The sequence below is a fragment of the Anomalospiza imberbis genome, unplaced genomic scaffold (genome assembly GCF_031753505.1).
Source record: "Anomalospiza imberbis isolate Cuckoo-Finch-1a 21T00152 unplaced genomic scaffold, ASM3175350v1 scaffold_612, whole genome shotgun sequence".
Taxonomy (NCBI): Eukaryota; Metazoa; Chordata; class Aves; order Passeriformes; family Viduidae; genus Anomalospiza; species Anomalospiza imberbis.
In genome coordinates, this window is record NW_027100227.1 from 25,483 (window position 1) to 48,290 (window position 22,808).

The 22,808-nt window shown below is 41.0% G+C and overlaps 1 protein-coding gene across 1 annotated transcript; it reads left to right on the top strand.

The window, feature by feature from the left end:
* Positions 1-17,868: 17,868 nt before the first annotated feature.
* LOC137467405 (T-cell receptor-associated transmembrane adapter 1-like) lies at positions 17,869-19,363 on the top strand (the record flags this gene model as incomplete). Its single annotated transcript, XM_068178910.1, has 2 exons — positions 17,869-17,934; positions 19,056-19,363. Coding segments are annotated over 2 exons (351 nt in total), but the record flags the coding sequence as incomplete, so codon positions are not given.
* Positions 19,364-22,808: the final 3,445 nt, after the last annotated feature.

Genomic DNA, 22,808 nt, shown 5'->3' on the forward strand with positions numbered 1-22,808 from the left:
TGTATTATGCTAGGTTGGAAAGTTATGTTGTATTAACATTTTAATAATATAGTAAATGTAGTTTTGTAATTAAAATTAAGCTTTAGTAGTTAAAATAGAAATTATGTGTGTAAGGTATTCTTTTAATTAGCTCAAGAAAAGGAGAAGATAATCAAGAAATTCTTCGCACAGAGATAACAATTACAGAAACCCATACATTTTCCAGAGGAGAGGAGTTTATGGTTTTCCTTATCAGCAGAAATGGGCTTCTTCAAGCCGGACTTAGACGGGAAGGCGCCTGGGGATTACAGAAAATTTCTTGACAAGTACCAGATGAATTTCTTGTTTTAAATAAAATATATGCATATTCATAAAGTGTTTTGTATATGCAACAGATTACCCTTCTTAAGGAGTAAATTTTCTTTTAACGGGGTCCTTTTTCCTGGCTCACTTTTGTCCACAAAGAGGTACCCAGCTCGGGCTGTAACTCTTTGCTGTTATTGTCTCATTAATTGTCCTAACTCTAATTGCTTAACCTTTATTACTACACTTGTATTATTTTTATAACCATTTTATTTTTTATTAAACTTTTCTAAATTTTTGAAACAAGTGATTGGCGTTTATAACAAATGGTAGCAGAGGATGGTTCTTAATACCTCGCTGTGGGTGCTGTAGGAGAATTAGAGTGAGAAGACGCGTCCTGCCCTGATTAGGCAGCCTCGCTCTGTTCCCCTGGTGTGACCACAGAACGCAGATAACGATCCAGGGACAAAAGAGACAATAAAGCAAAGAAAAGGGAAAGGATTCCCTAAACCGCGGTAATTAGCTCCGAAGATCAACGTGTGCACGAAGAACAAAGACCCAAGGACAAGGGATAGGTAAGTATTTGTTGGGTCGGGGTGGATAAGGGGGGGATGAATGTGTGTGAATGAGAGGCGGGCTGGGTACCCCAGACCTGCTAAGCGATTGCGGCGTTTCTTATGCTGCGTTTCCGTCTTTTTCGCGAGAAAAGCGGCCAGTACAGAGACGAAGCGAATGATACAAGAGTGAGAGAATCCATCCCCCCGGGGAAAATTGGGATTGCGTCTAGGGGAAGGAGTGGGACCCCTTGGAGAGAAGAAGCCGAGGGTGTTCCTGGCATAATCCATTGGGGAAAATAAGAAGGTAAAATGTGTGGAAGGGGCCTTTAAAATTTTTTTTTTTTCCCTTTTTTTTTCTTTTTGCTAGGTTGAATTAAATGGGCTGGGTTGAGGGATTAATCTTCAAGAGCACCCAGGGTTGAATAAAAGTCTGCTGGGTTGAGATATTAATCCTGAAGAGCACCCAGGGTTGAATAAAAATCTGCTGGGTTGAGATATGAATCTTCGAGAGCACCCAGGATTGAGGAAAATTTTGCCGGAGTGAGGGTACACCCGAGAGAATCTGGGGTTGGGAACAACACAGCCAGATTGAGGGGTATCCAAGAACACCGGGACTGGCCAGGGACACCTAAAAGTGTAATAGGTGTGTTGAAAAATAAAAAGTACCTTGTTGTTGTGGTCGTTTTGTTGTGTGTGTGAGTAAGTGAAAAATAAACTTGAGTGAATGGGGACGAATGAAAGTATATGTAATTCAGATTGCTTATTTTAAGCTTTATTATAGTTCCTTGGAGGAAAGTGTATTGTACTGAAAAGTAGTGTGAGAAAAGGAGGTTTTTTTTGAGCATATAGTCGAAAGAAAAGTGGTATTTAGGTAGGGGGAGGAAAGTGAAAAACAGAGGCAGGGGGTGAATAGATAAGATCTTGAAAAATGGGACAGAAATCCAGTAAGGAAAATACAGGAAAGAAAAAAAGGAGTAAGAAATTATCAACAGAGATACCCCAAGATAGTCCCCTGGGAGTTATGTTAGCCAACTGGGGAAAAAAAACCCTTGTACAAGAAAAAAGGACAAAGTAAAGATGATACAATTTTGTATGCTTGAATGGCCAACAAAGGAAATAAGATCTGACCACGTTTATTGGCCTAGATATGGTTCTTTTGAAAGATGGATTTGTCAGGCTCTAAATGTATTTGTAAACTCAAAGGAATCGTTTAATTCAGAAGAAAGAGAATCTGCCACGTGTTGGACAGGGGCTTTTAGGAAAATAAAAATCTTTAAGGTATCAGAAATCCCCGAAACAAAACAAGAAAAGAAAAAAGGGAAAGAGAAGGGAGGGGAGCAAGAGGAAAAAAGAGGAAAAGAAAAAGAATGGGATCCTTTGCAGGTTTTGCCTCCTCCCTTCCCATTCGCGCCTGCACCGCCTGCGGCCCCAGCACCGGTTTCGGGGCCCAGCGAGCTGCTCCCTTCAGCTCCGCCAGCCCCGGTGTCGGTGCCTGTCCCGGTCCCTGCGCCCACCCCGGGCTCTGGCTCGCCGCGTGTTCCTGCCCCGGTTCCCGTGCCCGCGGCGGCGGCTCTGCGGGTTCCCGTCCCGCTGCCTGCGGCGGCCCTCCCGGTCCCTGTTTCGCCGCCTGCCGCTTCGGTACCGGCCCCCACCTCGCTGCTCGCGGCTGCCCGACCGACCCCCTCCCCCATCCTGCCCAGTTTGTCCGCGGCTGGTCCGCTGGCCGCGCCCGGCGGGCTCCCGTTAGTCCCGGCTGTCCCGTCTCTGGCCGCTTCTCCCGCAGCAGTTTTCTCGGCTCCATCCCCCGCGGCTTTGCCCATTCCGGCTGCGCTGAGTGCTGCTGCCGCTGCCCTGCCTCTGCTGGGAGCGGCTGGCTCTGCCGCCAGCAGCCACACGGAGGCTGACCGCGCTGCCGGGTACTCCCCGGACATGCTCCCCCCTTCAGCAGCTCCGGCAGCAAACCCCGCCCGTGCTCCGCCTCTGGAGGACCACGTCTCTAGGGTACACCCCCCTCACACCCCCCTTCCGGCCCAGAGTCCCGTTCCCTTGGAAACCGCAGCTCCGGCTCCAAGGAACTCCCTGTCCCTAGAAGATGTTCCTTATAAAAATACTAGAGGTGCAGTTAAGAGGCAGCTTTCTCCTGATTTTTCCTCACCACACGAGAAAAACACTGGAATAAAGAAATTGGTCTATTTCCACCAAGAGAGGTCCCGATGGGAGGGGGTGGGATTGGATTTGTGAATGCTCCCCTGACTTCTTCCGAAGTCAGAAATTTTAAAAAAGAAATCAAAGGGATTTTAGAGGATCCCATCGGCACAGCTGAACAACTTGACCAATTTTTAGGTCCAAACATTTGTACCTGGGAAGAAATGCAGTCTATAATGAAGATACTATTTTCTCAGGAAGAAAGGGAAATTATCAGAGTTGCAGGCATAAAAGCCTGGAATAAAAAACATCCACAGGGGCCCTCTGGAGAAGACATAATGCCAACTGAACCTCCGGAGTGGGGTCAAAATAGTGAGGAGGGGAGAAAACTTATGAATGACTATCGCAATACATCAATCAAGGGAATAAAAGGGGCAGCACCTCGAGGGCAAAATGCTAAAAAGGCTTTTGAGGCACAGCAGGGGAAAGAAGAGACCCCAACTGAATGGTTAGACAGACTTAGGAGAAATATAAAACAATATTCAGGAATAGATCCTGAAACAGATGTGGGAAAAGCTTTGTAAAGGATTAACTTTGTAACAAATGCTTGGCCAGATATTAGAAAGAAATCAGAAAAAATTGAGGATTGGCATGATAAACCATTAGATGACTTATTAAAGGAAGCTCAGAAAGCTTATGTCCGGAGAGATGAAGAAAAAGCTAAACTGAAGGCAAAAATTATGGCAGTCACCATGAGAGAAAACAAGTACAAGAAAAATCAGAAACACACAGACACTACTCCTAACGGTCGTAGAGACAGAGGAACAGAAAAGAATAAAACCCCAGTACAAACCAAGCCTCAGGAGCATTCCAGGAATGTCTGTTTTTACTGTCAGGGCGAAGGACATTATAGGAGGGACTGTCCTAAACGGGCAAAAGATCTGAAAATCTTCAAAGAGATGAGCACCGAGGAAGAATAGGGGTGTCAAAGGCTCTATTTTCTAGGGGACAGATACCATCTGGAGCCTGTGATAACTTTAAAAGTAGGTCCCCAAGAAGAAGAATTGGAATTTGTGGTAGATACAGGAGCAGAAAGAACCTGTTTGTTAAATATTCCAAAAGGTTATAGTGTAAGTAAAGATACTGTAAAAGTAACAGGAGCAAAAGGAGAGAGTTTCACTGTTCCTGTCATTAAAGACGTGGTAATGGAGGGAGAAACTAGATTTTGGATGGGGGATGTCTTGTTAGTCCCAGGAGCAGGTAGTAATTTATTGGGACGAGATTTTCAAGTGAAATTAGGAATAGGAGTTATACCAGAAGATGGGAAGATGACAGCTAAAGTGCTAAAATTAGACCAAGAGGATGAAAAGAAAATTAAAAAGGAAGTTTGGGCTGGTGAAGGAAATAGGGGAGGACTAAATATCGATCCCATAAAAGGTACAATTGAGAGAGAAGATTGTCCCATACGTGTGCTATCCTATCCTATCCTATCCTATCCTATCCTATCCTATCCTATCCTATCCTATCCTATCCTATGAGTATCCTATCTCATTAGAAGGACGGGAAGGTTTGAAGCCAGTAATAGAAGGGCTAATAAAGGATGGGACATTAGAATCTTGCATGTCTCCTCACAATACCCCTATTCTCCCAGTAAAGAAGTCTGATGGGAGTTACAGACTGGTACAAGATTTAAGGGAGGTAAACAAAAGAACTCGGACTCGCTACCCAGTGGTACCAAATCCCTATACTCTCCAAAGTAAGGTCCCTCCCCAGCATCAGTGGTTTAGTGTAGTGGATCTTAAAGATGCTTTTTGGGCTTGCCCATTAGCCAAGGAGAGCCGAGATATCTTTGCCTTTGAATGGGAGGATCCACAAACTGGGAGAAAGCAGCAATTAAGATGGACGAAATTACCACAAGGCTTTACAGAGTCCCCGAACTCATTTGGACAAGCTTTAGAAACAATATTACAAGCTTTCCCCACTCCCCCTGGGATACAAATTCTCCAATATGTGGATGATCTTCTACTATCGGGGGAAGTTGAAGCTGAAGTCAGGGAGGCTACTATAAAACTTTTGAATTTTCTTGGGGAAAAAGGATTAAGGGTATCAAAAGGGAAGCTGCAATTTGTGGAACCCGAGGTAAAATATCTTGGACACTTAATAAGTAAGGGTAGTCGGAAGCTTAACCCAGAGAGAATTGCTGGAATTTTATCCCTTCCCCCTCCCTCTTCCAAGAGGGAGATCAGAAAACTACTCGGGTTATTGGGATATTGTAGATTATGGATTGAGGGATACACACAGGCAGTAAAGTTTTTGTATGAAAAATTGACCGAGGGAGATGACATAAAATGGACCAAGGAAGATGATGATAAATTAGGAGAACTGAAGTTAAAACTGGCCTCAATACCTGCTTTAAGCTTACCTTCACTAGAAAAACCCTTTCATCTGTATGTGAATGCAGAAAAGGGGGTGGCTCATGGAGGTCTGGTTCAGGAGTGGGGAGGAGTAAAGAGACCAGTGGCTTATTTATCAAAGATGTTAGATCCAGTAAGCCACGGCTGGCCAGTGTGTATTCAAGCTATAGCAGCTACTGCAATCCTGGTGGAAGAAAGTCATAAACTGACTTTTGGAGGTAAACTAATTGTGTGCACACCTCATGCAGTACGAAATGTGTTAAATCAAAAGGCTGAAAAATGGTTGACAGACTCTAGGATGTTAAAATATGAAGCAATCTTGATAGACAGTGATGACTTGACACTAGAAGTAAACAGAAGTTTAAATCCAGCTCAATTTTTATATGGGGAACCAACAGATAATCTAATGCATGATTGTCTAGAAATTATCCAATACCAACCAAAAGTTCCAGAAGACCTTGAAGAACAAGCCCTTTCAGAAGGGGAGATAATTTTTGTGGATGGTTCCTCCAGGTGTCTACAAGGAAAAAGAATGTCAGGGTATGCAGTAGTTGATGGGAAAAACATGCAAACTATTGAAAAGGGGAAATTACCTTCAAACTGGTCAGCTCAAACCTGTGAATTATATGCTCTAAAAAGGGCACTCGAATATTTAGCACACAAAAAGGGAACTATATATACTGATTCAAGGTATGCCTTTGGAGTAGTACATACCTTTGGGAAAATTTGGGAAGAAAGAGGATTGCTTAATTCAAGAGGAAAAGGATTAGTACATGAGGGGCTCATTTTAGAGGTTTTAGAAGCATTAAAATTACCAGAAGAGATAGCTGTAGTGCATATTAAAGGTCACCAAAAGGGAGTGACTCCAGAAGTAAGAGGAAATAATTTGGCAGACCAGGAAGCTAAGGATGCAGCAGAAGATGGAACTGAAAGAGTTATGCTAATATTAACTCCAAATGAGGAGAAATTGGAAATTCCAAAATTTAGTGAAGCAGAGGAAAAAGAATGAAAGGAGATAGGAGGTGAACAAGATGAATCAGGGAAATGGAAACTTCCTGATGGAAGACAATTACTTAATAAAATACTTACTAGAAGAATATTAGAAGACATGCATCAGAAAACTCACTGGGGTACTCAGGCTCTGTGTGATCATTTTCTAAGGAACTACGGGTATATTGGGATTTTTGGGATAGCAGAGAAGGTAACTGAAAAATGTATAACTTGCCAAAGGATAAATAAAAAGGTAATGAGAAAAACCACATTGGGAGGTCAGGAATTAGCTCTTAGGCCATTTCAAAGTATCCAAGTAGATTTTACTGAACTTCCTCAAGTTCAAAGATGGAAGTATTTATTAGTAATAACAGACCATCTAACTCATTGGGTGGAAGCGATTCCCACTGCCACGGCCACAGCCAACGTGGTAAGTAAAACCCTTTTGGAACAGATTATTCCAAGATATGGAATGGTTAATAGGATAGACTCAGACAGAGGAAGACATTTTATGTCAAAAGTGTTACAACAATTAATTCAGACCTTGGGGATAAAATGGGAATTACACACCCCATGGCATCCACAGAGTTCTGGCCGAGTAGAGAGGATGAACCAGACTTTAAAAAGAACTTTAACTAAATTAATAGTTGAAACCCGAATGTCGTGGGTACAATGCCTACCTTTAGCCTTACTGAAGATTCGAACACAACCCAGGTCAGACCTGGGAGTGTCACCTTATGAAATGATGTTTGGATTACCTTTTTTGACTACTCTACATGAAAATGCTACCTATGAGGTAGGGGAAAAAACTGTTAAAAGATATGTGAACACTATTGCAAAAACTCTTGAAAATTTGAGGTTAAAAGGAATAATCCCCCAAACCACACCTTTAGACTTTAAAATCCATAATATTCATCCAGGGGAATGGGTGTTGGTAAAAACATGGAAAGAACAATCTTTAACTCCACAATGGGAAGGTCCTTTTCAGGTATTGCTGACGACCGAGGCTGCGATCCGGACCAGGGAACGAGGGTGGATCCACGCCAGCAGGATCAAAGGACCTGTGGAAGAACCTAAGGAGTGGACGATAACCTCTGAACCGGGTGATACAAAATTGACTCTTAAACGGGGAATGGGTGGTAATGAACTGGGAAGACCCAAATGATCCAAGAAATATACACAGGATCACACCTGACTGGGGAGTAAGGCGCCTCCGATATCCTCCTTGGGAAGGAATACTGCCACCACAGACAGGAGGATCAGGACTGTTTCAGACAGAAAACACCTGTATTTTGCCCTTAGCCTGTGATTTATACAAAGAGGAGGGTGAATTACAATCTCAGTCAGTGCCACGTCATATACCCTGTTTGATTCACCCAAATACTGGGCACGTTAGTTGGGTTAAATGTAAATGTTTGAATTGTGGGAAAAACTGGTATTGTAGTTCACACAAGCGACGCCCTCGTTGCAGGAAGTGTCGAGTGCCAACTAGAGCCCCTATTCAAGTAGAGCTCGAAGCAACTGAAACAATAACTTTGTTTTGTGGATGGGAATTATTAGTGTCTGTTGAATGGGAAATAGCTGAGGAACAGTGGGAGACCACCGTTCAGGAGTGTCAAAAACGATTTGCCTGGAAATTAGCTAAGAGAAAGTGACAAGAGAAGAGAGGGCAAGACCAGATTGGCCTCTGTAATCGCCACCAAGAAGATCACATACACCTGCTGTGGGTTGCATGTGGGTTCCCATAGGCATGGGAAGTGGGAGTATAAGCCATACTGGACCTCTCCTTTTTTTTTGTCACTCATTTTCTGTCTTTTCCCTTTTGGGATATTGACAAAGCCATGCTACAGGTGTTACCGGAAGCTGTATACGGAAAGGCACCGATGTTCCTTCTTTATCTCTCACACTCATGTCAACAGTCACTGTTATAACCCATCTAAATTAGGAAACTGCATGCACAATGGACAAAAGTACTGGATTACTGAGAATTTAGGAATAAGTGGTAAGAGGATGGGAAGTGAATGCCCAAAAGGGGAGAAATGGATTTGTTTCACATACGCTATTGGGAATAAAGCCCAGGATTTGGTAAAAGAGCAATTGATAAACAAAAAAGCTAAGCCGGCACCACCACCTAAACCTGTACCAATCTCACTTGACAATTTGTATACAAAACTGGAACAACAATTAGAAAAAGAAATATATATTTCAAGGATGGGTAAAAATCAGTTTGTAGAATTGGGAGAAAGAATAAGTAAGGAACTTAACATAACCAATTGTTGGGTCTGTGGAGGGGCTCTGATGCCAGAAGAACGGCCATGGAAAGGCAGCAGCTTAGGCCCAACTGAGCTTCTTAAGTGGAACCAGACAAGTATAAGGGGAGAAAACCGACCAGAGGGGTGGGTTTTGAGTTCAGTAGTCATAGGGGAAGAATGTCTTTGGTGAAATGGGAAAAAGTTCCTTCATGAAGTAGGAAAAACTCCCTGTAAAAGATATAAGGTCAGTAATGGAACTTCTGTATGGCGGCTCCCAGAAGAACCCACCATGTATTGGACCCAGGAAAAAGTAAAAAAAGGAAATTGTAAGTATAATAATAAAACCAGACTTTTTCAGTGTAATGACACAGGAAAAAATCCTTACGTTGGCATCCCAGAGATTTCTAAATTTTGGGAGAATATAGATGAGCAAAAATTTGATTATTGGAAAGCCCCAGATGGCTTATTCTGGATATGTGGGAAAAGGGCATACCCAAAACTCCCCTCTCAGTGGAAAGGGAGCTGTACTCTGGGAGTCATACAGCCGGGATTTTTTCTTTTGCCAGGGTCTGAAGGGGATCACTTAGGGATACCAGTTTATGAGGATCTAAAAAGAAACAAGAGAGACTTAATTGGAGGATTCCAAAAATGGGGAGACGAGGAATGGCCCCCTGAACGTATATTGGAAACATATGGGCCAGCCACCTGGGCACAAGATGGGAGTTGGGGATATCGAACCCCAATTTATATGTTAAATCGTATTATAAGACTCCAAGCAGCTGTAGAGATAATAACAAACAAAACTGGTCGGGCAATGGTATTAATGTCAAGACAACAGACCCAAATCAGAGCAGCCGTGTATCAGAATAGGTTGGCTTTGGATTATCTATTAGCTGAAGAAGGGGGTGTTTGTGGAAAATTCAATACATCAGATTGCTGTTCGAAAATAGATGATAACGGGGATGCCGTCCTAGATATAGTCAATGATATCAGAAAAATAGCCCATGTACCAGTTCAAAAGGTGGGAACCAATGCTGAATACTAGCTGGTGGGATAACGTGTTGGGAGTAGAATGGTGGAAAAAGCTAGGCTTCTTCCTGTTATGCGCTACAGCTGGTCTAATATTCCTTCCTTGTTTGATCCCCTGTTTCATTCGACTCATCACCAGTGTAGTTCAAGGCATGCAAATAGTGACCATGGATCAAAAATTGGATACAACAAAAACGGTGCAAAGGATTATGGTATTAAAGAAACAAAATAATATAGAAGACCCCTTTCAGGAAGCTAGACTGATTTATGAAGAAAATGAACAAAAAATGAAGGCTAGAAAGCAATAAATATTGCTCGAGCCAAAGTAATTATAAAAAAGAAAGAGGAAGGATTGTGAAAAATGCACATTATATGGCTCTACGCAGATATTTACTATATGTATTATGCTAGGTTGGAAAGTTATGTTGTATTAACATTTTAATAATATAGTAAATGTAGTTTTGTAATTAAAATTAAGCTTTAGTAGTTAAAATAGAAATTATGTGTGTAAGGTATTCTTTTAATTAGCTCAAGAAAAGGAGAAGATAATCAAGAAATTCTTCGCACAGAGATAACAATTACAGAAACCCATACATTTTCCAGAGGAGAGGAGTTTATGGTTTTCCTTATCAGCAGAAACGGGCTTCTTCAAGCCGGACTTAGACGGGAAGGCGCCTGGGGATTACAGAAAATTTCTTGACAAGTACCAGATGAATTTCTTGCAATTTTTCATTGCAAATGATTTAGCTGAGATTTATACACAGTGCATTCTACACCAAGTGTACAAATTATGCACAAACAAGCTCAAGCCCACAAGGTTGGCTAACACTTGAAGTGGTCAGAATAAATATTTGGTCTTCATGATTGAACAACATATGCCTGGTCCCTCAAATCATATGAAACTCAAATGATTCCTCAGCTAGAAAAGATTTGTTTCATTACAAGGATGTGTCTATGACTTAATTAGAAAACTGCTCATAAGCATTTACAATTGGCTGAGAGAACTACTGTGTGCAGGGAGTGAAAGGCCACGTTCAGAATGGCAAAGGTGCTGTGGCAGTGTCTAGTTATAGAGGGTCCGTGGGGTTAAAGAGCACAACAAGTGTTTGCCAGGAGAAAACAGGAAATTGCTTTTCTGTGCTCTGGTTGTGAAGACTTACACTTTTCTAAGCTAAGCTCACTGCTGTGGAGAACAAGACCAGAACAGAGCTGAACTACTATTTCCCTTCCCCTTTCAATCCTCTGCTTCTCTTACATCTGTGGCAATCTTTATGGAAGACAAGTGTTACTGGGTCTGTCCTGCAAAGGGAGATGTTAATGTAGCCAGGGCAGCAGTATTTCAGTGACTTCTAAATAACTGAGACTGCAGCATTAGCAAGGATGGTAGGGTTACACAGGGCATGGGCACCTTCTCTACACATCAGGAAGTCCTCAAACGTGCTGCTGTGTTCTCAGGTATTTTTGTATAGGAGGTACCTGGCTAAGTCACAGTTATGTGGTATGTACACTTATATGTTGTAAAATTTACTTATTTCCTACCCAAAAAAGGGTGTGCTGTGAATCCTTCCCCCTTTGCAAAGCTTGTAGGAATTTATGGCTACAGGGTCGGTGGGTGGCATAGCTTTACAGATATATCCTGATGGTCTCTGACTCCTGATGACTGTGAACTGCAAATGAGGAGCTAAACCTGTCTGGGCTCATAGGCTTCAAGTTTCTTTGTCTGGCCTGTCACTTCTGAGATGCAAAGGACAGTTGCATTGGTACCTGGAGTTCTGAATTTCTGTCCTTTCTCTTTCTGCCCCCACCCTTCTGTTGCCTTCTGTGAGATCTCTTCAAGGAAGTGGAACGAAATTTCATACATGAAGAATACTTTAAAATTAAGACAGTGTCTGTGTGAAGGTGGCTGCAAAATCAGAGTGGAAAAAAAAAAAATCAAAAGGGATAAAAGACCTAGCAGCAAGTGCTAGGTAGAAAATAAAAACGTGTATCATTGGTGGGGGTGGCTTGGGTGGAGGTAGATACAATTAGGAGCAAGGTCAAGAGGAACCGGGAAAGCCTTGAAAATCTATCAACAGATGCTCACAGTATGTATGTATGTAGGCTCTTTTCTCAAGGCAAGAAGAAGGAACAGCATCTTCCTACTTGAGAAAATACCAATAAGCACACAAAACCAACAAGAAGATATAAACTAATTCTTCTTGTGATTTATCTGGGAAGGAAACAGCCAAAGTAGCAAGTCCAGAGCACAGGGCTCTGCAGAGCTGTGGTGTCATGAAGCACCTTGCCTACATTCACTTATCCAATTCTGCATCTCACGCTCATGGATTCATAGTACAGTACCCCTAGCTCCAGCTGTATGCCCTCTACACAAGCCAGTACAGTGCTTCCTAATGGAACCTGTGCTTGGAAATGCCCCATTTGAGGATATGTTCCCAGTCTACACTCTTACACCATGGTCCTTCCCATCATCCAGCACCCCTAGTGCCTTTTGTGTAACTCTGAGCTGCATGTCTGTTTATTGTGCTGCTTTGACAAGATGAGTGTTATGCTCCCTGTAAATTAACCCAATATGCTCAGTTAAAGATTCAGTTTGCTTTTTGGCACAATTAAATCAAATAATTCAGAAAGAAAACAAAAAGTATTGCGTTTTCTGCCGTACTCTTATGATACATGAGGTTAACATTTATTTGCTTAGACATTCCTCTGTGATTAGAGGATGTCTGGTAAGGTCAAAAAAGACCTATCCTGTGAAGTGGGGGGTAAGACCATCTCAGCAAGGAGATGGGTGCTGGGAGGGAGCAAAGGAGCTGCTAGTGAAGGGGTTGTACCTTTTTCTTCTGTGTTTTAAAGGATTACATGGATTAGCAACGTGTGGAGAAACAACAGCCGATCAGGAATCATTTACAGATATATAGTAGGATTATTTATAGAGAGGAAGTTAGAACTGTATTTATGCAGCTCACTATATCTGGTTCCCAGATTACCATGGAGGTTGTTGTGATACTGAGTCTCAACAAAATCTCCTTTAAGAAAAAATTTGCTTATTTGGGCTGCTCCATCTCTGCGCTCTTTTCAGTATCACAGAAACATGTGAAGACAGACTTGTAACCAAATACTAATCTCACAAATTCCACAGAAGTTAACTAACACCATCTGTGTCAGTTTTTACTGCAAATTACCACAGTTTGTTGTGGTGTTATATTTTAGTTGAATGGTATGCTCTGTCTCACCCCTGGAAAATGTATGGAAATGTATGGTTTATTCCAAGCCTGTGATCCTCCCCTGCAGTATCCTGTGTCTGTAATCCCATTGGCCCACTCTGTTCAGCGCCCACTTTGAATCTCCCTGTTCAGTGTGCCGGGGGGGGGGGAATGTTTTGCTCTCTTCGCTCTCTTCGCCAGCTCTCCTGGCTGGTGCCTTCTCAGCCCCTCTCTCCCCCTCCCCTTTGCCACCTCACTCCCCTTTCCCCTCCTCTCCCTCAGAAACCATGCTGCCTCCCGGGGGTGGGACCCCCAATAAACCCTCATCTAATTAGCACCCTCAGAAGCCGCGTGGAGTCTCCTTGCCTGCCTGCTGCTACCAGCGAACTCACAGCCTAGGGGGGCCCCCCCGGGGACACCCCTGGGGGGTCCCCCCCCCCCCCCCGAAACACACCGCAACAACATGTGAAACGTTTTTCCGTGATTAGTAGAGCCTTGTCCTGAGAATAGTGTCACAAGGCCTCCTTGCACCATGGCTCTCATTTCCAGATGTCTCTGTTTCAGATATATAGGAAAGTGTTACATGTAACAGGTATAATTTGCGCCATTTTTTAATATATATTTATATAATGTTAAATAATTGTTAGGATGTACCCTTTGGCATTAAAAGCCTCCCTTCTCAGGCAGAACTGAGTGTGTGTTAAAACCTGATTTACAAGCAAGGGGATGTAGCTCACCAGGAGATGGGCCTTATCTGAAGCAATATGGAGACACTCAGGCGCTGATCATCATCAGGAACATTCCCCCCTCCCTCCCCCCCCCCCCGGGCCGATACATGTGAATACTCTGTTCCCGTAAATTTCATCAAGAGTTTCCACGACACCAGACTTTGAATTTCTCTGCCTTGTCGCCGAGAAGGAAATCTCATCAACTTATGGGACTTTGAATGAAACAAAGGACTGAATGCCGAAATCCTGGCCTCAGGCAAAATTTTCCCTATAAAAATCGCTTGTACCAGGATAGCGGTGTGGAGGCATAGAGTGAAACCTCTGCTGAGGCTGATCTCTGTGTCTTGCACCCAGCGCCGATCCCGGGCTCGGCACTGTCCTTTTCCGTGTGGCTGGCTAAGTTAGATCTCTATTGCTAAAATAAATTCTTTTTATTTTTTTAATTTGGCTGGATCATTTTTCATTTATAATAAAAGGATGCTTGATTATATCTCTTCAGTAAAAAGGAAGATTCTTCTTCTCAGTGTGCCTTGAATGTTAATGCAAAGCAGAAATGAAAGAAATTAAACCAAGCAGCACGAGTGGCACATATGTAAGTAAGAAGTTTTCTCTATCACAAAGCTGCTCCCTAGATGTCGAAAAGCCATTTTCATCTGTCCCCTCCTGCTTGTTCTCAGGATCTGTTTCCCTCTTGCTTGATCTTGCAGTAGTACTTTGGACAAGCAGAAGAAAGCAGGAAGGATTTGGAGAGGGAAAAACCCCACCTCAGCAACAAGCAGACCAAAACACTGAGAATAGAAAAAAAGACATGAACAGTCAGTGAGTCCAGAGGAGAGTCACCAAGATAATTAAAGGGATGGATCCCATCTTCCAGGGGAAAGGCTGAGGGAATTGGGATTGTTCAGCCTAGAGAAGAAAAGGCTTTTAGGTGACTTAATTGCAGCCTTCCACTACCTGATGGGTACCTGCAAGAAAGAAGAAGAGAGACTTTTTACAAGGGCAGGTAGTGACAGGACAAGGGAGAGCAGCTTCACACTGAAAGAGGGCAGGTTTCGATTGGATATTAGGAAGAATTTTTTTCTGTGAGGTGGTGAGACTCTGGAACGCGTCCAGAGAAGCTGTGAACACCCCATCCCTGGAAGTGTTCAAGGCTGGGTTGGCTGGGGCTATGTACAACCTAGTCTGGTGGGAGATGTCCCTGCCCGTGGCAGAGGGGCTGTAAGCAGATGATCTTTGAGGTCCCTTCCAATCCAAGCCATTCCGTGATTGTGTGATTTATTTGACTGTTACCCCCTAACTTTTATACCTGCAGGAAGGTAATTCCTTGCTGCTCCATCCTCCTTTTGTCTGTTTTAAGACCATTGATTACTACTTCCCTTTAGTCCTGGCAACTGGTTCTTGCCTATTGTGCACATTTGGCTTCTCTCTAAGGATGTGGCAGCATTTGGCACTTTTCTAGAGAGGAGGCTGTGAAGGAGATAGCAGAACACATCCTGAATCTGAGTAGGCACAAATGTGCTTTCTACAACAATCAAAACCACCAGAAAATAGCAAATTAAGATTTATAATTGTGTCCTCCAGAGGCATTTACTAACCCTGGCAGACAGAACACATTTCTGAGGGCTTCCCTCTTTGGGGGGCAAGACTATGCATTTATTTTGCTTGTTCTTTTATAGTTAAGCTTCTTAAGATGGTGGGTGGGTCTCATGTGCTGACCTACCACTACAAGAACTTCCTCTTTCCACTGATGATCTAAGAAAAAGGGTTTGAAATCTTCCAGGAGAGAAGCAATTTGTCAAATATTTGTAATTTAAATAAAAAAGAGAAGAAAAAGTGTAAACTCTTCAATATTGTCCAGAACCATTAAAGCTAAGTGCTGGAGGTATGCTGCAAGTTAAACAAACAAACAAACAAACAAAACCCAAAAAAAAAACAACCCACCATATCATTTTTATTGCTTTGGGAACAAAGATGGAAGGGACATGTGACTGGATTGTAAGAATGAAAAGCTGTCCCTGAAGCCTGATGGGATTTTAGTCTCTTTTGATACTCTCAAAACTGTGTCAACCCTTTCCATTAATATTTCATTAGTTTTTAAAAGGAAAATTATCATGATTCTAATACATCACCTGTTTTTACAAAATGTCTACAAAATACTTCTTTCATTTCTTCCCTACATCCTTCACCAGTAGCCCACTGAAATACATAAAAGGTTAATAAAAGGTTAATGAATGCTACACAAAAAGTTAATAAGAGTCTGAATAAATCAAGACTTTGATATATTCTTTAGATGCTAGTGAAAAAATTCTGTTCTGGTTTGCAATCGATGGGATAATTGACTTATATGGGACCACAAATAGATTGCAATTTCATATTCCTTTGTCATTCTGAGTGTACTTTGAGTTTTCCAGGAAAGGAGAAATTTTAAAACATCTGTAATAGCTATGTATATGCAAGTGACTGGATGGCTCATGGGATGGAAGATCTGAAATACTACCATTTTCTCTTTTTGTCAGTTGCTTACACTCAGCTGCCAATTGCCATTCAGAGGGCACTTGTGAGGAAGAATTTACTGTGGTTCCTAAATAAATAGCAGTTTTCCACAGCATGGAAAACTCTCCATGCCAACACATCAGTTGCTACCTTACTAACTTGCACAGCTAATGAAAATAATCTAGAGAGGGACAATGAAAAGTATCTTTGTTTTATTAAGCTTTTGAATATTCTCAGTGAATAAACAGAAGACGTCTTGAGTGGTTAGTTCCCTTGGTATTGGAGAAATCAGGTGCAGTACCAGTGCAGAAGAAACTGCTGGGCAGATTATCACTATTTCAGATTCTTTATTTGTAACATTGTTAATCTGATCTTTTCTGAATGCTAGAAAATTTCAGAAGACTATTGATTTTTGTACCTTTGCACAGGAGATGATAAAGAGATGACAGACTAATGTGTCTGACCTCCTTTGAGGTTTACCTTCAGTGCATGGTTGGAAAAGATTTTGGTTCTATTAGGGCAGCAAGGACAGCCAAATTTCAGACAGACCCTCAGATTAAGTACCATATATTCCTGGTTTTGTTGTGCACTTGTTATCAGGTATTGTCTGAGGTACAGAACATGAATGTGCCCCTGTATCGCCTCAGCCTCTTCTTCCTTTTCTTCTTTTCCCTACTTTGACATTTAGACTCATCTTTAGAATATGTCATTAGGGACAGAGATTGTCACATCATGATATTCCTTTGATGAGGCCTGATCTTTGCTGCCTCCTTTCCCTTTTAAAGTTTCTTCCCCTGCTTATTTTCCTTTATGGCTTTTGGGTGTTCTGTGACTCCATCCAGTCCTCCCTCCCAGCATCTCCAGTATTCTGCACAGGACATGAGTTTCTGTAAACAATGCAGCTTCAAATGTGACAAAAAATTCAGGCCTTAATTTCAAACTGGAGCCAGATGGTTTAGGAACTCAAAAGTTATTGTTTCAATACAGTGTTGTTTTCAAGCACAGTAAAAACTTTCTAGCAAGGTGTCTTGAATTTTCTTACAGGTTGTGGACTCTCTGTCCTTGGGGTGTTCAAGATCAGGCTGGATGAAGCTCTGAGTAAACTGGTCTAGTGGAAGGTTCCCTGCCCATGGCAGGGGATTTGGAACTAGGTGATTTTTAATGTCCCTTTCAACGCAAACACTTCTGTGATTCTACTACAGAGGTGGTGGAAATAAAAATTAAGCAGTGATACAGCAACACCTTTAGAATAACTAAGTTACCTTTAATGACTGACTCTTCTGTCACATGGCTGCTGTAAGGCAAAAATCAGCGCAGGCCTAAGCAGGAGATGTCAATTTTCAGGTCAATCTATGTAGTCCAACAATGAAGTCCAACTCCTGGCCCTGCACAGCAATATCCCCAAGAGTCACACCCTGTGCCTGAGAGCATTGTCCAAACACTTCTTGAACTCTCTTAGGCTTAGTGCTTGTGACTGCTTTTCTGGGGAGCCTGTTCCAGTGCCCAGCCACCCTCTGGTTGAAGCATGGAAAACTCTCCATGCCAACACATCAGTTCATATGAACACAAAATTATTTTCATTTTCACAGTATGTGTCTGAATTTCTTAGCTATTTATCTCTCTATAATTAGAGGGAGAGGACTATGTGTGATTTCAAACACAAACGTCCTACCAAAGCAAACTGGGGGGAGTGCATTCTCTAACAAAGAGAATCCGCTGGTCTGATCATTTAAGACTCGGTAGCATGTCTTAATAAAAAGATTTTTCTACTTTGATAAATTACAGAAGAATGTTGTTACGAGCAGATGAAGTCCCAGCCTCAAAGACCAGTTAACCAGCTACAGGTATCTTTAATTTTAGTTATAGATTTCTGAATTAGGGCAACATGGTCTGTCTCAGAGTTCCTTTATTTATCCTATAAGAGTATATAACAAAAATCTTCACACTCTCACAAAAATTACCATGCATTACTATCTCAGCTCATCAAGATATCTCAGTACAAACTTGACCTTCCATTCAATCTGAGTCATTAATAAGGAAGCATTATTATACACAGTTCAGATCCATGCAATACAGTATAATAAAGCTCAGCCACGGGCATACAGATCATGTGGAATTAAATTTACATCCATGGCCATGGCTAAAGTAAAGAATTAATTTTACTTGGTTTAGTTATCAACCAAGTGAAAACACAAGCTGCATCACATGATACTCATGAGTTTGACTGCCTCTCTCCTGTCCAGTGCAAAATCTATATGCCTTAACCAGGGAAAGATTGTTTTCTATTGATTTGTACTTTGTTGAGATACTTGTATGCCTAAAAGCATGAAAGCTTCAAATGAAATTTGCCTGTAATTGAAGCATTCCTAGCATCTATTTCCTGATTTGATTGCCACATATTTCATAAGGATGGATTTTCAGACTCTCTCACAGGGTACTTCCAGCAGATAAAGAACAACCTTTTAAACCTAGACATTCCAATGTCGATAGTCATTGATGGTCTGGCTTGAAAAGCACAAAAAACAGGAGAAAGACATGAAAAGCACACAATTTGCACTAGAAATTAGATCATATATACAGACAATAATTATCCATCTTTGGTTTTCTGCACAAGCAAAGCCTGTTAACTGGATCCCAACTACAAAAGAGAAGAAAACCAGATCAAATAATGTCTTGCATCCCAAAGAACCTGGACTTATTACCTGAGATTCCCTCTTTCCCAGACAATCTTTCCAATGATACCTTGACGAATTTTTCCATATTGCCGTATCAGTCATTTACCATTAGCTTAATCTGTTTTCCATTCTGCCACAGTTTAATAATTTGTACTATTAATGAGTTGTTTTACAGCTAGTTTAGGCAAATTTCAGGCAGGCTTATGATTAAAGCATAGATATAGTAGAAGACTTAGATATGAATTTAAAGCAAGGATAACTACTGAACATTAAAGTGAATTTTCTTTCAGGTGGAGTCTGCCAATCAGATGTGCTATGCCTCACTTGATCACAGTGTCAAGAGAAAATGCAGAAAACCAAGGAGAAAGAAAGATCCTTCATTAGAGGATGATGAAGAAGAAAGATCATCTAACCCCATGGTGGCTTCCAAAGTTAGCATTTACCTCAATAGTGAGCAGCTGGCTGCCGAAAACACAGCAAAAGCAGAAGCCATTCATGATGATCCCATCAGATTAATGGGCTTGATTCATAATACAAAAGGGGAGAACCGAATATGTAATGAACCAAAGATGTAAGCATAAAGTGAGATTTGCTTTTTCATTCTGGAGGAACAATGAATGATCAGAGAAAATATTCTGGAAAGCTGACATACTAAACAGTGGTATGAAATGGGTAATTTAAGTGTTCCAAACTGTCTACCAAGCATATTTATAGACTAAGCAAGACATAGGTCCAGACTGCCACTCAGATAGCTCTGCTCTTCTGAAGACAATTTGAAAGAGTTGCAGAAGCTGGTAGCTCAGCATTCACATGGTAGCGATTCCAGTCAGAATTGATCCTGTTTTAAACAATCGTCAGCTTTCAAGCAGTCCTATAAGACCCCTTTGTTGACTATAGAGCTCTAGCAGAGTACAGCTGTTCCATATTAACTTCAATACTTTTGAAGTGAGATTGCGTTTTGTACTTGCACGCTTGGTGGTTAGTTGTTTTACCAATTAAGAACTGATCTGCTGTTCCACACTGTGAACCTTCTGACTCTGACTGGTCTATGGCAATGACTGGAGAATAATTTAACAACTGATTTAAAGTAGTAATTGTACATTTCACAGGACTTAGCAGTATCTTTATGTACCTTTAGTTTCCTCTAACAATACTAGAATACATCTCAAATCTCAACTCCTCTGCTGTTGTATACAGCTGTATTAAAGGGCCCACAAAGATATTATCACACCATCTGTAACATTAAATCTAGGAAGGATTTCTTCCTTCTAATACTCCATGTTATGTTTATATTCCTATTGAGTTTTCCATTGCCACCCTTAACTAACTATTTTACAAAAAAAAACAAACAAAAAAACAAAGCTTTTTATTTCCCCAAACCCTTCACTTATGTAATGTGTGCACATACATTTGAAGACTAAGCACTTTAAATGGTAAGTTTTATAGAGTGGGTATTTATTTTTATATTCTGGGAGTCATTAAGTAGTTGCAGCAGGAAACAATAAAGCAAGTTGATGTAACGTGTCTGCCTCTAGGTGTCAGACACTTCTGCCTTCTCAAAAAGTCAGGATATTGGAGCCTTTAAAATCCACAGAGTACTGCCAAGGAGCTTAAAACTCTGAAGTCCTAAAACTTGCCAGGTCCTGAAAGAGACAGACCTGGAAACAAAAGGCCCATAGTACAGAGCCAACACCTTCCAACAGTAGAAATAGATGGACACATCAAGGGATGAGACAAATTTATGAAACAAAACAAAACAAAACAAACAAACAAAAAAAAAAGGTTAAATTCAACCTGTCATTTCAATCTGGTAACTAATTTAATGGAAATGAGGTACCCACTTCTCTCATTGAGTGTACACGTAACAGTAAGCTCACTTCATGGGATTTAAGTACATTTAGTTTCCTTTCTATTCTCAGTCTTCATTGTTTAGTACAGCTATGTGTTTACGCTAATTTTCATCAGCTGCTTTCCCTTGCAACATAGTTTGTTCATAGAGCAGGGCATTTTTTGTAAACATTCTCTATATTGTGTATAATGTGTATCTATACACATTTCCACATTTAATCAATGCCTCCAGTAAATTACTGATTGTGGCTCTCGGGATGATCTTTAATAGCCTATCAATTATTTCTAAGGCATTTGTAATGCTGCCACATTCAAATTTAGCTTTTTTCTTTTGGCTCTTTACCCTCCATCTGTTTAAATAAGCAAACAAACAACCTAATTTTTTTTTAACGAGTTTTGGGGTAGTTTTCAAGTGACTACTGAATCCTTACATAAAAAAGCATGTTCAGTATTGTTCCATCTTCAAGACATTAGAGAAAGACCTACATAAACTATTACATAGTAGTTAAATTCTTTACATATAAAGCAAGTTTCAGCTAATTACAACATAAGAGGAGATGCTAGGTTCTAGGTTTATACTGTCTCAGTAACCTCATCTGTTTTACTACTGTTCCTTAAAAAAAACTTTATAGCAAAAAGCAGCAGTGTAAAGCTTTTTCTTATTAACAGTAAGCTTAACATTCAAGTACCAGTTCAATGGAAGAGTAAAGAATGAGTAAAAAAGAGGAAATATGGTGGGAAAAGGCAAAACTGTTTGGAAGGGTAGAAGAATGGAACTCAAAACATGAGAGATCAGGTAGCACCACTGACATCTTTGTAAGACGAGGCAGATGTATTTCATCAGTAATTATAGCATTTGGTAATCACTGCAGATGTACCCGGCTAAACAGTATTGTTAGGAGTAACAACAGACTTTTGCTTGTATCATACTTTTAAGAGTCTGCTGGCTCACATGGCGTAGGAGGATCAACTCTAAAAATAGAAAACTCTTTCTCCCTTTTTTGCTACTGCTAGCACCCAAAACACGGCATTGGTAGGATCTTATCTTCCAACACTTAAAGGCTTTCCAAGAATGACCTCTTTAAATTCTTTCAAAGTAATCTTCATGAAGACAATTTTGCTATGTTGAATAAACCAACTTACCTTCCTTACCTGTCTGAGCTGCATTGAAGTTGCTGTGTAGAAGTCATACCTAGATTCAGAACAGGTCCAAAACCCAAATCCAGTTGACTTCTAAATTACGTTAGAACCAAACCCGATGAATTATGCAATCTCTCAGTACTAGTGTATCAAGAAATACTGGGAAATAATGACCTCAACAAATCCAAGAGGAAGATAGTTCATAAAATATATTCCCTACAGTGCATCCGTGTCTGGAAAAGGAAGACAAAAGAGCCCCAAGAGCATTCCTAAAAGACGCTATTTTGCTGCTGTCATGGAAAGACACATGATATCCAAATTATGAAGGATGGAGTGTGTGTGCAGAAGTTCTTATTGCAGAGAAAACCTCACTAGAGCTGGCTTCTTGTCCTATTCAAGAACAATACCTAAGATAACAAGATTTTGGTTTTAAGAGCTAATAAAACCCTCCTGTGTGTCTGGAAATACAGTAGAGCCAAAGAAAACCAATTCCTTCCTTTGCTGAAGCTCAGAAAGCTAACAAGGGGCAGTGCTGATAAAACAGCAAGTACCTGCTCTGACACCACAAACACAATCCCCTTGCCAAGAAAGGCCACAGCAGTGAAAACCTGTGGGACCCTCCGACCTCATTCTCATGGATTTGCTCATGCAGGTATACAAACTCCTCCTGAGAGAATTCACATAGGTGAAATAAAATGTTGAAGGCAGGTATTTGTTCAGAACAGTTTTTTATTTAGAACATATACTGTGCCAGGTACAACTCTGTCAAAACACAGAATGCAATTATCTAATCTAATAAAAAGTATAGAATCTTATTGAACAATCAACTCTGGAACATTTCAACATTAACATTGCACAGCAGAGTCAAGTCATAGCATACAGCTGTGATTTGGGTCTGCACAGATACATCCAAACACCATGAAAGAGCAGCAACTTAGGTAAATGAGTTTGTTCCTTATTATTAATACAAGTAAGAATTAAAGCGTATCAGCAAATACAAAGAATACAGATCACACTCTGTTATTACAAATACCATCAAATATAAAATTCCAACT